Consider the following 13,655-nt stretch of genomic DNA (forward strand, 5'->3'; position numbering starts at 1 on the left):
AAAATGAGCAGTATTGCAGACTTACAATCTAGGAGACAGCATTGGCTCTGCTAGTTCTGCATGGATAGAGTTTTGTTTACTAAGTAACAAAGATAAATATCTAAACTGACTGTCCATTTCTCCTCTTCCTGACAGACACAAAGCTGAAAGTGAAAGCCTTCTAAAAATAAGTTGCGAAGGAATAAGTAGCAGATAGTACTTTAAAAAAAATATTGTATTATTTTACCATAAATTTTAAGATTGTCTTCATAATTTTAGTCTTTATTGGCTTGGATCATCTTAAGAAAACAACTAAATGCGTTAAGATGGAATACACTTTTTCTCTCCTGACTTAGCTGTGGAGGCGAATCAAGGCTGCTTGGTGCCCTAGCTGCATTTCCATGCGAACTTAGGTTAAGGTTAAACAGTGAAAATAATAACAGATAATAGTGCTTATATTGGAAACATTGCTGTGTGTTTTTCAGCTGATCTCACAGTGTTTCAAGTAATTTAAAGTCTTGAGGGTTTTTTTTCATGCTTTTCATGTTGATTTTTAAAATATTTCTTTCTACATGAATTTAAGATGGAGTATTGGACCATATTCAGATGGCTTATATTCCTTCTCAAATCTTACATTTGTTGTTCCCTATTGGCTGCTCTTGGGGCCTGAGAGGTACTTGGCGAGTATGGGACACCGAATGTATAGATGCAGATAGAATTTAAACCATCTGAATATGGCTCTTTAAGTGCATAAGTAACACTTCCCTGTTGTAGTAACTGGAAAGAGAGGAAACCTATCTTCTACCCTTTTTGACATAGCATTTGTAACTATAGTTTGATATTTTACAGGTTCTTTCAGAACGATCTAATCCTGAAGTAGACAATTTTACCAAGCCACCTCCATTTTTCCCTCCAGGAGCTCCACCTACCCACCTTCCACCACCCCCTTTCCTCCCACCCCCTCCAACTGTTAGTACTGCTCCACCTCTGATTCCCCCACCAGGTAAATATCCTGTACTACATCGGATGTGAAAAATGAGATTCATAAACATCACATTCTTGATGATAGATAATGAATTAAAGACAGTGCCTTCCATGCACATATGGCTGGGTATATGTGCAAAATTTCAGAATTTTGTGGGGTTTTTTTCTCTTAAATATGTCTGCCAGGCAGAAATAGAAACTTTTGTCTTTACTTTCCCAGAAAGCATAGTCCCAGGTAGTAAATAATTACATAAAGATTAAATGTTGGATCTTTTGTCCTTGAAAACGTTTGAAGTGAGAAGCTGTTGTCTGTAATTCAACCACTGTTAATGCTGTTGAGAGGTGCATGTTAAATCATTCTATAAACTTTTGAACTGAAAGTATGGCATGCCGTGAATTTGTGTCGTAAGTTGGGTTGTCTGGTGTCTGAGGTCAAAGCAGCAACAGAAACTTTAATGTCCCTTTCCCCTCTCAGTATGTATGAGTTCCTGAAAGTCTGATACGAATTGCATTTGTGTGCTATCATTTCTTTCAGTCAGAGGTTTTATTAGCACCTGATGTTTTATCCAGCACCCTGTGTCTGTGAATCTTAGAGGAATCAAAGCTCTGAGACCTGTTTTCATTGTTAAATCTGGTTTGAGATTTACTGATGCTGAATATTTGCCACAACTTGGTATTTACAGAAATTTACTGGGAGGACTGTCATTGGCATTTGCAGAAATAGTGCAGCTACCTGAGCAGTGTCATTTTAAGGACTTAAGTTCGAAGGACTTTGCAGGGAGCTAAGAAGAACGATCACTGAGAAATGAAAATAGGTGAAGAAACTTAGGGGGGTATTTGAGTAGAAACGTGAAGGATTTGTTTGTAGAAGAGACTGATTTAAGGTGGAGCCCTGTTCCTTATTTTCTCCATTTGTTCCTTGCATTCTTTTGCTTGACTTGTTCCAAAATCATATTGAGCAGTTTCTTTGCTATTCTGTTCACATTGGGAATCTTTTAAAAGTTTCTGTTAATTCTTTTACATATAAGCAAGGAAGTAACATTATGATTTCTGTGCAGCAGCTTTGCGTGGGGCTTTACAGGGCTTAAATCCCCATAGAAGAAGTTGCTTTCTTCAGTTGCTGCTGCTGATTTTAAAACCATTAACTCCTGCTGCCTGGCAAGTTCTGGATTTCATCAGCGATTGCCATACACAAAACAGTGCAACCTAGAAAACAGAAGATGAGATTTAAAGATTAAAAAAATCTGTGCCTTTTCCAAGTTTTTATGCATAAATACAAAAAATGGGGTGCTGAAGACAGAATATGCCCCTGCTCTGGCAATTTTGTGATGTTTCCTTCCTACAGGAAAGGTGGAGAGGAATGTGATGCTAATGCAGACTATGGGTTTTAAGCTGCATTAAAATCTTTCCAATGGAATAATATAGGAAATGCATTTTAAGTTTTTAGAAAGTAATTATTTTAATCATGATACAGAAAAGGTGATCTAAGTTGTATATTATTAAAAGCATGAGCACAGACACCCCAGACACATTTAATGCAGGGATGTCATGTAAGTGTACTAGACTGTTCTGAAACCCCTCACCTGTTGAGCTTTTAAAGGTGAAAGAAATTCGCATGTGTTACAAGTTTACCAAGCAGGTTTGGCTTTAGTCTTGTGGTTTACAGACAGGTTTATGACATACACTTGTTCAGAAGGTCTCCTTCAACATCCTTCCGTGCTTTGAGCAGATTTGAAAATAACGATTAAGAGCTGTGGATTTGGTTTCTTCAGGCCTGTGTTTTAATTGTGCTGTTGCCAGCTCTTTATCTTCAAAGCTGTTTCTAAAATAGAATCTGCCATCCCTCCTAGGTTCAGTGGAGGAGGAGGAAAAAAGCTACTCTTACCCAATATTAAAGTGGGACTACTTGCCAGAAAATTTAAGTATTCCAAATATAAAACATCCTCCAAAAGTGCCTTTGAAAAAGGATCTTGCTTTGAAGTTAGATCTCCTGTTCTGAGTTCATTCACTCTTGTGATTCAGATCTTTTTTAAGGAACGAGTGCTAGAATGATTCAAAGGGCCAAGTGCAGAAAACTCTCACTCCTAGGAGAGCACTGGCTGTGGAAAAAAAATGTGTTGTTTTTTGTTTGCTTGGTTTATTGCTATGTTGGAGTAATTTAAATCTGAAGAATAACGTGGATGCTTTAAAAACAGGCTTTAAAAGATGTTTTATGTGTTTTGGTTTAAGGGTGTAGTTAAAATGTGAGATGTATTTGTGATACTTAAAAAAATACTCTGAAATATTGAACTTCTGTTGCATAACTTTGGGAATTTTGACTGCCTAGGCAGATACCAGGGCTTAGCAAGTAGCAGTGCATCTGTTCAGGCCCAGCAGTCTTAAATGTGTACTTTTTACCTTGTGATAAAGGAGAGGGAATTTGACTTAGGTGAGCCTGTGGCAAAAGAAGTTTTTACACCAAGTTAAGGTACAATGCCGTGAACTGCTACACATTTCAGCTGATTTGCAGTATGTTAAGATACGGCAGCATTATCATGTTCGATTCCTTACTCAGCAAAGGAACACATGCAGCATTGCTTTCCTTTAGTAAAACCTGCTTGGTTTTCTATAAGTAACCAGCCTTGAGATAGTAGGGTGACATACAATGTTGTGAATGCAAGTTTGAGCATGTTAGGTAAAATGCTGCATGCATGCTGTTTGTTTTGCTTTTCACATATGAGCCTGAATATTAAGGTTGAGGCCAGGTGCATCTCTTCGTGGCAGTATGTGTTGTAGGGATGTGACATGTGACATGATCTGCACTAAGTCATCTTCTTGCAATGGTACTTAGGTTAAATCCCTACATGGAAAAAATGATTCAGTATTTTAGAGCTCTTGTTCTTAGAAGTAATTGGCTGATGACATGATGACATTTCAAGTATATTTTTATGCACTGTTAGTAAAAGGCAAAGGAGTGAAGAGTTAAGAGATTCTCAATTTTCTGTTAGCAGAAGTTTACAAATTCTTTTTGTTTCTTGTTTTGTGTCACGTTTGTTAGTGAAGAAGGTGAGGAATAAGCTTTAGTTTTCAGGTTTTTTAGTTTAGATATTTTTAGTGGTACTTGCTAACTTGGAATGTAGAAGAATGTGTCTTCCATTATGATACTGTTAGGCAAATTAGCTGCTGTCTTACGCAATCATTAATCACAATTTTTTAAATGTTTTTAAAGGTTTTTGAGGAGAAAATGCCTGTGATTTGGTTGGAAGTTTTTTAGTGTAATAACCCTGCTTTAGCCATTAAAATTATTTGGACATTTGGTCTCTGTATATTAAATTGTATTATTCTATTACAGTTTTGTTTGAATGGCTCTCAAGTGATTTTTTTCATTTGGCTTTTAAGCTTTTGATGAGATTTTAGGTTGTATTTCTGCACAAGACAAAATTCTGATGAATACATTAATGTCTGAATTTCTTCCTTTTTGTAAAGAGTATTAGCTGATGGCTTTCCAGGCAATTCTGTGCATAGGGCTGAGAGCCATGTTCAGTGCTAAGTATGTACTGGGTTTAGTGCAGCAATTGATTGGGTTTGGTTTTTTTTTAAGCATAAGGTAGAGCTAATAAATGAATCAGGGAGAACTGATATTTTTCTAGCTTACATTCTTAACATTTCTGGTGAGATATTTATGTATTTTCTATGTTGTAGACTCATGAAGACTCTATTAAGGTGGACAAATAACCAGTAAGGATTAATAGAAAATACTTCAGCTGTGCAGCAGTTTGAGTTCCCAGTCTTCCTTTCCTTTCAGAAATTTTCATTAGGAGTGTTTAGTCTTTCAAATGTTACTCTCTCAAAGTTTTTATGCTGTGGTTTCCAGCGTTCTTAACAACAATAGCTTTTAGTTAGATTCATGACAACTAAGTTAGTTCTGAAAACCAGAAAAGTTAGAAGAGTTTTTGAATGTGTTTGTATTAAAGAATGTTCTTCTGTCAGATATTTACAAGAAAATAGAATACCAAAGAAATTTTTTTCCTTCAAGTAGCAACTGAATGATTAATTGCGGTGTGGCATAGCATTGACTGAAAAGCCTGTAATGCTTACTGTTGCTAGAATATTTTGTCCATGTGGACCTCACTGTTTCCAATGCTAAGCTGTGAAAGTTCAGATGACAATTGTCTTTCCTTTCATCCAGCCAAGGGATATAAAATAAAGCAAATATACTCTAAGGGATGTTACTTTCCTTCTGGATACTAAACATTTTAGGGTCATGGATTTAATTCTAAGCTTGAGACCCAGAGTCATTTTTCATTATTTTTGTCTCTAATTAAATAAGATCCTAGAGAATAGGAGCTTAAATAAAGAGCCAGATTTCACAAGGCTTGCATGAAAACAGTTGATATTAATGTGAGATTTTGATCTAAGAACACAGAAAGTAAGCTACCATTCTTCTTGATCATCTATGTGGTGATAGCTCAGTCTGATTTTAGATCTACAGATAATAAACTTACTATAACTGATATATTATTTGTTGTTGTCTTAGGTATACCAATAACGGTGCCACCACCAGGTAAACTTGTTTAAATTTTCTTCCACATTTGATTAAGAAATGAAAACTTAAGTGATGTGCAACTTACCAACTTCCTTTTAATTTGCTAGATAAAAGTTCATAAATACAAAACCATACATATAGATGTAGGCTCAGTTATTTTAACGCCAGGCCGTTGACTAGTGGATCTAATCAGCCTGTTTCTTAGATGTGTGCTTCCTCCTTTTCTTTCCATTCTTTTTTTTTTTTTTAGCTGTGCAGAAAATAGTTGTAATTGTTGTTTACTAAGTATTGTTAGATACTCAGGAATTTTCCTATGCTTCTAAATCACTGTGTTTTTAAGCATGATAAGGTATTTGATTTGGAACACTGATAATATACATTTAAAAATGAGATTTTGTTAAGCTGGAAAGAAGTTCTCGTCTTACAGAATAAAACCCATTTACACAGTGAGAAACAAATTTTTGTGTTTTACTCTCTAGAGTCTGTTTGCCATTATATGCTTAGCCTAGTTCTTTTATATGTTTGTTTGTTTCCCCCTCCCATTTATTATTACAGGCTTTCCACCACCACCTGGAGGTCCTCCACCTTCCCTCATACCCACAATAGAAAGGTAATTATCTGTTTGAAGTCTTACAAAGCAATATATCAATATTCTGTAATTGAAATAAGTTAATAAGGTCTCTTATGGTACTCAGTGTGTTATGGATTTTATCTGGGAACAGGGAGACAGGTCCAGATTTTTACAGAAATGTTACTAGTCTCACCTCTCTGACAATATTCTTTCGACTTGGTTACTTAGCTACTTATTAGTTTAGTTGTGTTATAATACTGTATCAATGCCAAGACTTAAGGACAAGGTCAGGGTAATGATTGTTAAAGTTTTCTTTAGTGGGCTGAAGGCTTATTTAGGTGAACTGTGTCCTTTTCTATAGATGCAAATAATCAATTTAGCCACCAATTGAAGCCCTCATAAGCTATAGGAGATGCCAGAGTTCCACAGAATACAAATTTGTATTCCTGCTGTGTTTGATCTAAGTGTTCAGCTTTAATAGGCCTAGCATGTTCTTTTTTAATGCCTTTTTAATATAGATATACAAAATACACGTATTTTATATGTATGTACATACGGATATTTTATATATATGTATGCACATGTCTTTATTTTTTTATATATATATATACACACACACACATATATATAAAAGGAAGAAAAAAAGTTGGCCAGCACAGTCCTTTAAAAGTATTTATGTTTTACTAGAGGCCAAAACCAGATCATCCACAAAGCTCTCTTAAGAAGATGGTGCAAGCCTCTTGCCAGTACTTTGGATTTCACTGCAGGAAGGTGCACACGACTGTTCCTTTGAAATTGAAAAATTCTGTTAACGTGTACACTACAGGATGATGATGGTAAATCTCACAAAATCCTCATCTTGTGTAATTCAGAAAAACATCTAGCTGGATGCATTTGATGCGCACGAAAGTAAATTTGTTATTTCATACAGTTGCTGTGACTGCTGCTTCTGACTCTTAAGCAGAAGAGGTTACTGCATCATTTACTTGGGTCTATTAATATAGCTACTGAAATACGATGTGAAAGTACCAAGCTTATTGTGGAACTTGGGAACTAGATCTCATACTTTTAAATATTAAGATGTTGGATTGGCCTTTCATTATCATTGGTGTTGTTTTGTCTTTAAACTAAGCTAATCCCAAACTTACTTCGTAATGTTCAAGTGCCTTCAAGAACAGAATAACACTTAGGTTAAACCCTGCAAAGATAATTCACTCAAGATATGTGGGAAGTACTGTAAGGTCATGAAAGAATTATATATTTATGAATTTCTCCTGTGCATGTAGCATCCTTTTTAACCTTTCTGGTTTTTACCTACTTGAGTTGGCTACCACTGAAAGAAGTCAGCCTAGAAAATGTGTAGCTAATTTAATAGTTTATTTATAGAACTACACATTTGAAGTCCACCTGTTCTTAGATACACTTCCATACCTACTTTTTAACAGAAAGAATGAGATTGGCTTCACTCATGAATGAAGCACATTGAAGCAACTGCAGGTTAAGTTTAGTATCTGTGCAGAAACATTTTATGATACAAGAAACATTTGAAATAGAAAATTCATTGAAAATACAAAAGAGCAGCTTTGGCATAAATAATTTCTGTTTAAAATTTTAAGGAGAGAGAATGTGACTTTAAGCTCCTGTTGATAGACAGTTTCCTTAGTGAGTAATGCTCAAAATGGAGGACTTAAATCCATTTATAACAAACATTTAGTTTTATTCTGTATGGTGGTTAGAGTTCAGGGGAATAATATTAGAAGTACATATTTATTCATTTAGGTAGCTTTGGTAAATGGCATTTTTACATGTATTTTCTTTTCAACAGTGGACATTCTTCTGGCTATGATGGTCGTTCTGTTCGTGCATTTTCCTATGGCAGTGGTGAGTAAGCGTGCTGGTTTTGAAAATTTTAACTAGTGCTAGATTAAATTGCTTGATACACTCATGAGGATTTTTGCTAAGAGACTAAACAGGGCCTTACAGTAATTCATTTTGAAAGCTCATTGCCTACCATTATAAACAAATATATGCTGTTGCAAATTTAACAGCTGTTGGTAAATACTGTTATTTTGCTTACTTACTTACTCATAATGCTGGTTATCTTTCCACACTGCTTTTGCAGAACTCTGATTTTAAAAAATAATACACCGTAATATGGACCCTCATGGCAAAGAATTTCTTCTCTCTGTCCAGTCTAAACCTACCTTTTTTCTGTTTAAAACCACTGCCTCTTGTTCTGTCACTACAGGCCCTTGTAAAAAGTCTCTCTCCATCTTTCTTATAAGCCCCTTTTGTGTATTGAGAGGCCACAGTAAGGTCTCCTCAGAGCCTTCTCTTCTTCAGGCTGAAAACTGGAACCTAGGAGAGATGTGCCAGATTCATGACGATTTTTCATGGCCTTCCTTTGGACCTGCTCTAACATGTCTTTCTTGTACTGCGGGCCCCAGAATTGGGTACAGTACTCCAGGAGGAGTCTCACAAGTGTGAGGAGAGGGAAAATTACATCCCTTGACCTGCTGGCCATGCTTCTTTGATGGAGCCCAAGATGTGATTGGCTTTCTGGGCTGCAGACTCAAACTGCTGGTTCATACTTAATTTTTCATCCACCTCTACCCCCAGATCCTTCTCTACAGGGCTGCTCTCAATCAATTCATCAGTCAGTCTGTACTCATACTGAGAATTGCCCCAACCCAGTGCAGGACCTGACATGTTGCCAGTCACTGCCTCTTGCCGTCCAGCCCCATGCCTATTGCCTTTTCTTCCATCTGACTTTTTCTGTCTCCTTGTTCTTTGTTCCATTGGACCCTATCTGCTGGGAGAAGAAATGGTAGGGAAAATTCTGTCTAGTACTAAGGATACATAATGTTTGGCACAGATCAAACATTCAGATAATGTATCTCTTCATAAGTCTTTAGAGAAGATACACAAAATGACATTTTTGAATGGCATATAATTTCTTGAAGTTGGAGTTGTTTCTGTTTGTTGACATTGAAAGGATCCTTATCAGTTATCAAGTGCTTGCCTGCATGCATGAAAGCTTGTTATGTTTTCAAGAATTCTTGACAAGGGCAAGCAGCTCATTTATGCTGACTACTTTTTTAGCAATAATTGAACTGTGTTTGCTGAAGTTTTAGCAAAAAGGTAAAGCCGAGGCAGACAATTGAGATATCCAAGTGACTATTTTGCTGAAGCTTCAACATCTAGTCATGCAGAGTATTGTATGGAATGCATTCTTAACAGTTATTGGTATGTACATTGCATCTAATATACAGTCTCCAATTCAGAATGTTTTTCATTTTGGAATATCCCTTGTTAGAATTTGCTGTTCTGTCAAGTACTGTCAGGGACACAAGAAGATTTCCATATTTTATGTTGACCTTCAGAGGTGTTGATATGTATGTGTTGTTGCAGTACCGATATTAGGAAGATGACTGTCATCCTGATGATGCCAACATGGAATTTGAACTCCTTCATCAGGGTTAAAAAACTGTATTTGCCTTTTTATGATTATGGAGACCAAGGAGCACAGCCTGCTCCCATCTTCCCACTGTATCTGGCATCCCTTCTGTTGCAAAAGCTTTCATATTTGCAGCAAATTATCTCTAAGCTGTGCCTGTGATTGGGATTTTTGGATCTGTAGAGGCTCAGTGGTATTTTATTGCTGCTGATCATCTCCGAGTGAAACATGTTTTCCTGGCCAGCATCTTACTCTCACTGTCCCTGTCTCACAATGTGATTGCTGGCCAGTATTTTATCAGTGCTGTGTGTGTATCAGAACTTAGGTAAAGTGAGGGCTCAGCGACACACTAGGGTACAGATAATAATTTTAATTAAGAATCTCTATATTTATTTAATTGTTGCTTTGGATGATAGCACTGAATTTCCAACCCCTTGTCTTCTTTACCAGTCTGGTTATATTTCATGGCTTTGTCAAAGTTGTGGGGGATATGAAACATGTTACAAAAACTACCAATCTTGATTAAGGCTCCAGCCTTTCTTCTGCCTATTCAAATTGCGAATCTCATGCCTCAGTGCCTATTCCTTGTGTCAGGCATGTTGCCCACTGCAAGTCCATTAGATAGGTTGCATAGTAAAATAATATTCTTAACTTGTAGCTTCAAGAATATCTATTTTGTCTTTGTGCTCTTCCACTGCTTCAGTGAGGTTTCTTCAGTTTGATCTCAAATCCTTTACACTTTCTCAAAACTCTGCTTTGCCATCAGATCTTTGAATTTTATTGAGCTGTCAAAATACGGCACTGCATTTGGTCTACCAGTGAAGCAACCTGTATGCTTGTTTGCTTTTTCCTCAAGCGTTTCTCTGTTCTGTGCTCTAAATGTTCATGATATCTTATGAACATGCAAGAAATTTAGCGTTACAGAAACAGTTTGGGAGTCAGTATTTTTTGAGGCACAAAGAAGTTGTATTAAATCGTTTGCCTTATACTGTGATAACCATGCGCCTCCAAAACAGGACTTAAGCCTCTAAAACTATTGATTGTTCAAAGCTCCCTCTCTTCTTGTTTTAAAAATCAATTAAACTTTAGAATTGTCCTTCTTTTTATAGAAATTATTAGAACAATCCATGTAGGAATACTAAAAGTGACAAATTACTTTGTTCTAAGCATTAAATGCTGAACACCAGTTCATATTGGAAAGTAAGCTTCTTTTGTGTTGCGAACAATAACTGGTGAAAATCTAGATCTAAAAATGTGCAGAGTATCAAATAACTGGTTTATCTCATGTTATTGGGGTGAAAATGACATACTTCTGTCAGATGAGGATTACTGCAGATGTGGGGGAGTAACCAAAATTTATCATAAGTTTATGCTACCATTCATAATTGTTCTATAGTATACATTTAAAGTTAAGTTTACACTTTAGATCAGAATATTCTAGCAGCCAGTGGACCATATGTATGTTGTTGACATAGTGGCAAGTCAAGGAAATTAACAGTCTTTAAAATCCAGCTGTTTTTTTGCTATTTCTGGCTGCTTTCCTTAGAAGAATTTCAGGTTTTGGCAGTATAATGAACAGCATACTATTGTATTAGGATATTTTTTTCTGTTAACTCCTCATTCTGTCTGTACCTCTGAAATGAAACTGTATCAAGCATTTGTTAAAGGCGAAACCTCATATAAATGCTTTTTTAAAGACTTATAATGCTTTTCACTGCAAATGTAGTTTAACAATGATGTGTTTTTTTCCTGCTCCACTGCCTGCTCAGAAGGTCTTTTGTATTCCTCCTTTGGATGTTTGGCAGACTGCTGTCTTCAGCTTCTGCCAAAGCTTTCTGGGGCAGGCATACCCCAGACATAGGCAAGGCAGTCTGAATGTAGCTGTCAGGAGAAGCCACTGATTTTATAACTCGAGTATTAAATACAGCATCAGTAATGCACTTTATATTGTTCAGTGAAATAGTTATGTTAATTAAGCTGTTAATGTCTCTTTGTGACACCATGGAGTCAAGTGAATATTGTTCTCATATTATAGATAATGGAGTGGAACTCAAAACAAACGATTTATTGAAGGCTATGTTATCATTGGCTAGCAAAGCAGATAAGCAGAAAGTGAGAAGTCCTCTGTACTGTAAGTCCACTAGAGAGTGCTGTTTCCAGTTAAATCCAGAGCCCTTATTTTTCATTGATAGGATATATTCACGGGACTTCTGGAGAGGGAGGGCAGAACAGAACAATTGGGGCATTAAGACTAGTAGTTATTTATTACATTGGAGTTGGGAGAAAGCAATGGAGAAGCATGTCCCTTCTCTCTTCCCATTGCTGTTACCTAAAAAGATTGTGAGACATGGTTGTGACTTCTTCAACTTCTTAAGCGTATCATCCTTAAGATAATACAGTTAATTTTCTGCATCTATTATAAATCAGCAGCAATAGTGATTGTGCTGAGTATTCACTAGAAATGGCATCTTACAAAGTATAAGTTAGGAGCATTAATTTCTTCTCCTCAGAATGAATTTCTGGAATTTATTTCTAAAGCTGCTGTTACAGCTGTAACTAGAAAAGTATGTCAAAGCACAGTATAGAATATAAATCAGTGAATGAGAGCTTTGTAACTAACGTTATATTTTAAATACAATGATTTTAAAGGACAAGACAAAAATAGTAGCATCTAAATATAAAGTTGGAAGCATCCTTTTTCCTTGTTTTTCTGAACTGCACTTGGAGAGCCACTGAGTTTCAGAGGCAGTTTTGTTTTCTGGTTGTTTTTGTTTTTATTGTTACCCCAGAACACAGCCATTTGACCACATAAAATGAGATTCTTTCAGCAAATCTTTGCACAATGTGGGGGTTTTGTTAGGGCTTGTTTCTTTTTTTTCCCTTTTTTTTTTTTTTTCCCAAGAGGATTTAGACAGTCTGTGGGGTGTATCCTGGTTCTAGATATCTTCATAACAAGTATTTAAATGAGTGCCAGAGGCCTTTATTAGCATCATGGAAAAAATGCAGAGTTTGCTCAGAATTAACTTTTACGTGAAAGGGGAAGACTGAAAAATGTCATTGGAGGAGGCTGACAAACGCCTGTGTGTTCATGCATAAGTAGTATTGCAGTTTTCATATGGTATCTGATTTTGTTCTTTCTAATACCCACGTCTTTTTCTTTAGTCACCTTTCCGCACCTTGCAGGTTCCGCTCCTTCGTGGTCTAGTCTTCTGGACACCAGCAAGCAGTGGGATTACTATTCACGAAGAGAGAAGGATAGGGAACGTGAGAGAGAGCGATCTCGAGATCGGGACCGGGACCGAGACAGAGACAGAGACCGAGAACGTACCAGAGACAGGGAAAGGGACCGAGATCACAGTCCAACTCCAAGTGTGTTCAACAGGTAACTGAAATGTCGTAAGCATGCTGCAACCCTGTGTCTATGTGAAATAGTGTACTTCAGCATTACAATTTAGTGTCCATTTGTATATTCTGAAGAGCCGGAGGTTGCGGCTTTCTCCCCTTCCCCCTTTTATCTATACTATAACTAAACTTTAGAATGTAAAACAGAAGTGTAAAAAAGACAGTATACATCCAAATTGGTCATAGTGCTTTACAGGTTAAAGGTGTGATTTAAGCCCTGTGCGTGATATACACAGCTCTATTTGACATAAGGAGTTCCAGAAAAATCTGTGGAAGTGCTCAGTGAATCTTAGTTGCCATTTCAGCGCTAAGAGTAATGTGGGGCAAAATTTGACCCTAATTAATGGTGTTATTAGCTGTTAAAATTGTTAGTTTGATCATTAGCACTAGCTGGATAATATTCTATTCTATCTTTTTTAAAACTATTATTTCAAGGTCAAAAAAAACTTTTATACATTTCCAGGCAGATGATGACAATAATGACCGATAACTTCAGCTTTCAACTCTCTACTTGCTTTAAGAAAAAAGAATTAAAAAACTGCAACTGTTCTGTGGTTCATGTGCCCAAGTATGAAGCCGTTTTACATTTAACGTTGAGCTTGCTTTGACTCCGTAGAGTAGAGGCCTGCTGGCTTGCCAGGTTTATCTAAATTTACTTTGCTCGTTATTTGCTAAGTGTTTTAGCAAATTGTCCTGACACCTGTCTGAGTTGTTTGGGGTTATTTTGTTAAGTTTCA

General features: G+C 36.5%; 1 protein-coding gene across 11 annotated transcripts in view; it reads left to right on the forward strand.

The window, feature by feature from the left end:
* FIP1L1 (factor interacting with PAPOLA and CPSF1) overlaps nt 1-13,655 on the forward strand; it is a 41,503-nt gene that overhangs the window by 21,734 nt on the left and 6,114 nt on the right. For 2 of the 11 annotated variants that reach the window (XM_057413866.1, XM_057413893.1), the window contains 6 exons: nt 829-982; nt 5,480-5,506; nt 6,044-6,098; nt 7,885-7,940; nt 11,552-11,647; nt 12,679-12,898. In XM_057413866.1, the coding sequence (XP_057269849.1) occupies nt 829-982; nt 5,480-5,506; nt 6,044-6,098; nt 7,885-7,940; nt 11,552-11,647; nt 12,679-12,898 (608 nt within the window). The remainder of the gene's footprint in view (nt 1-828; nt 983-5,479; nt 5,507-6,043; nt 6,099-7,884; nt 7,941-11,551; nt 11,648-12,678; nt 12,899-13,655) is intronic. The other 9 variants (XM_057413901.1, XM_057413941.1, XM_057413884.1 and 6 more) reach the window with 6 other exon arrangements.

The sequence above is a fragment of the Pezoporus wallicus genome, unplaced genomic scaffold, assembly GCF_028554395.1.
Source record: "Pezoporus wallicus isolate ANWC-B61680 ecotype Strahan unplaced genomic scaffold, APGP_CSIRO_Pwel_v1 contig_5709, whole genome shotgun sequence".
NCBI classification, from domain to species: Eukaryota; Metazoa; Chordata; class Aves; order Psittaciformes; family Psittacidae; genus Pezoporus; species Pezoporus wallicus.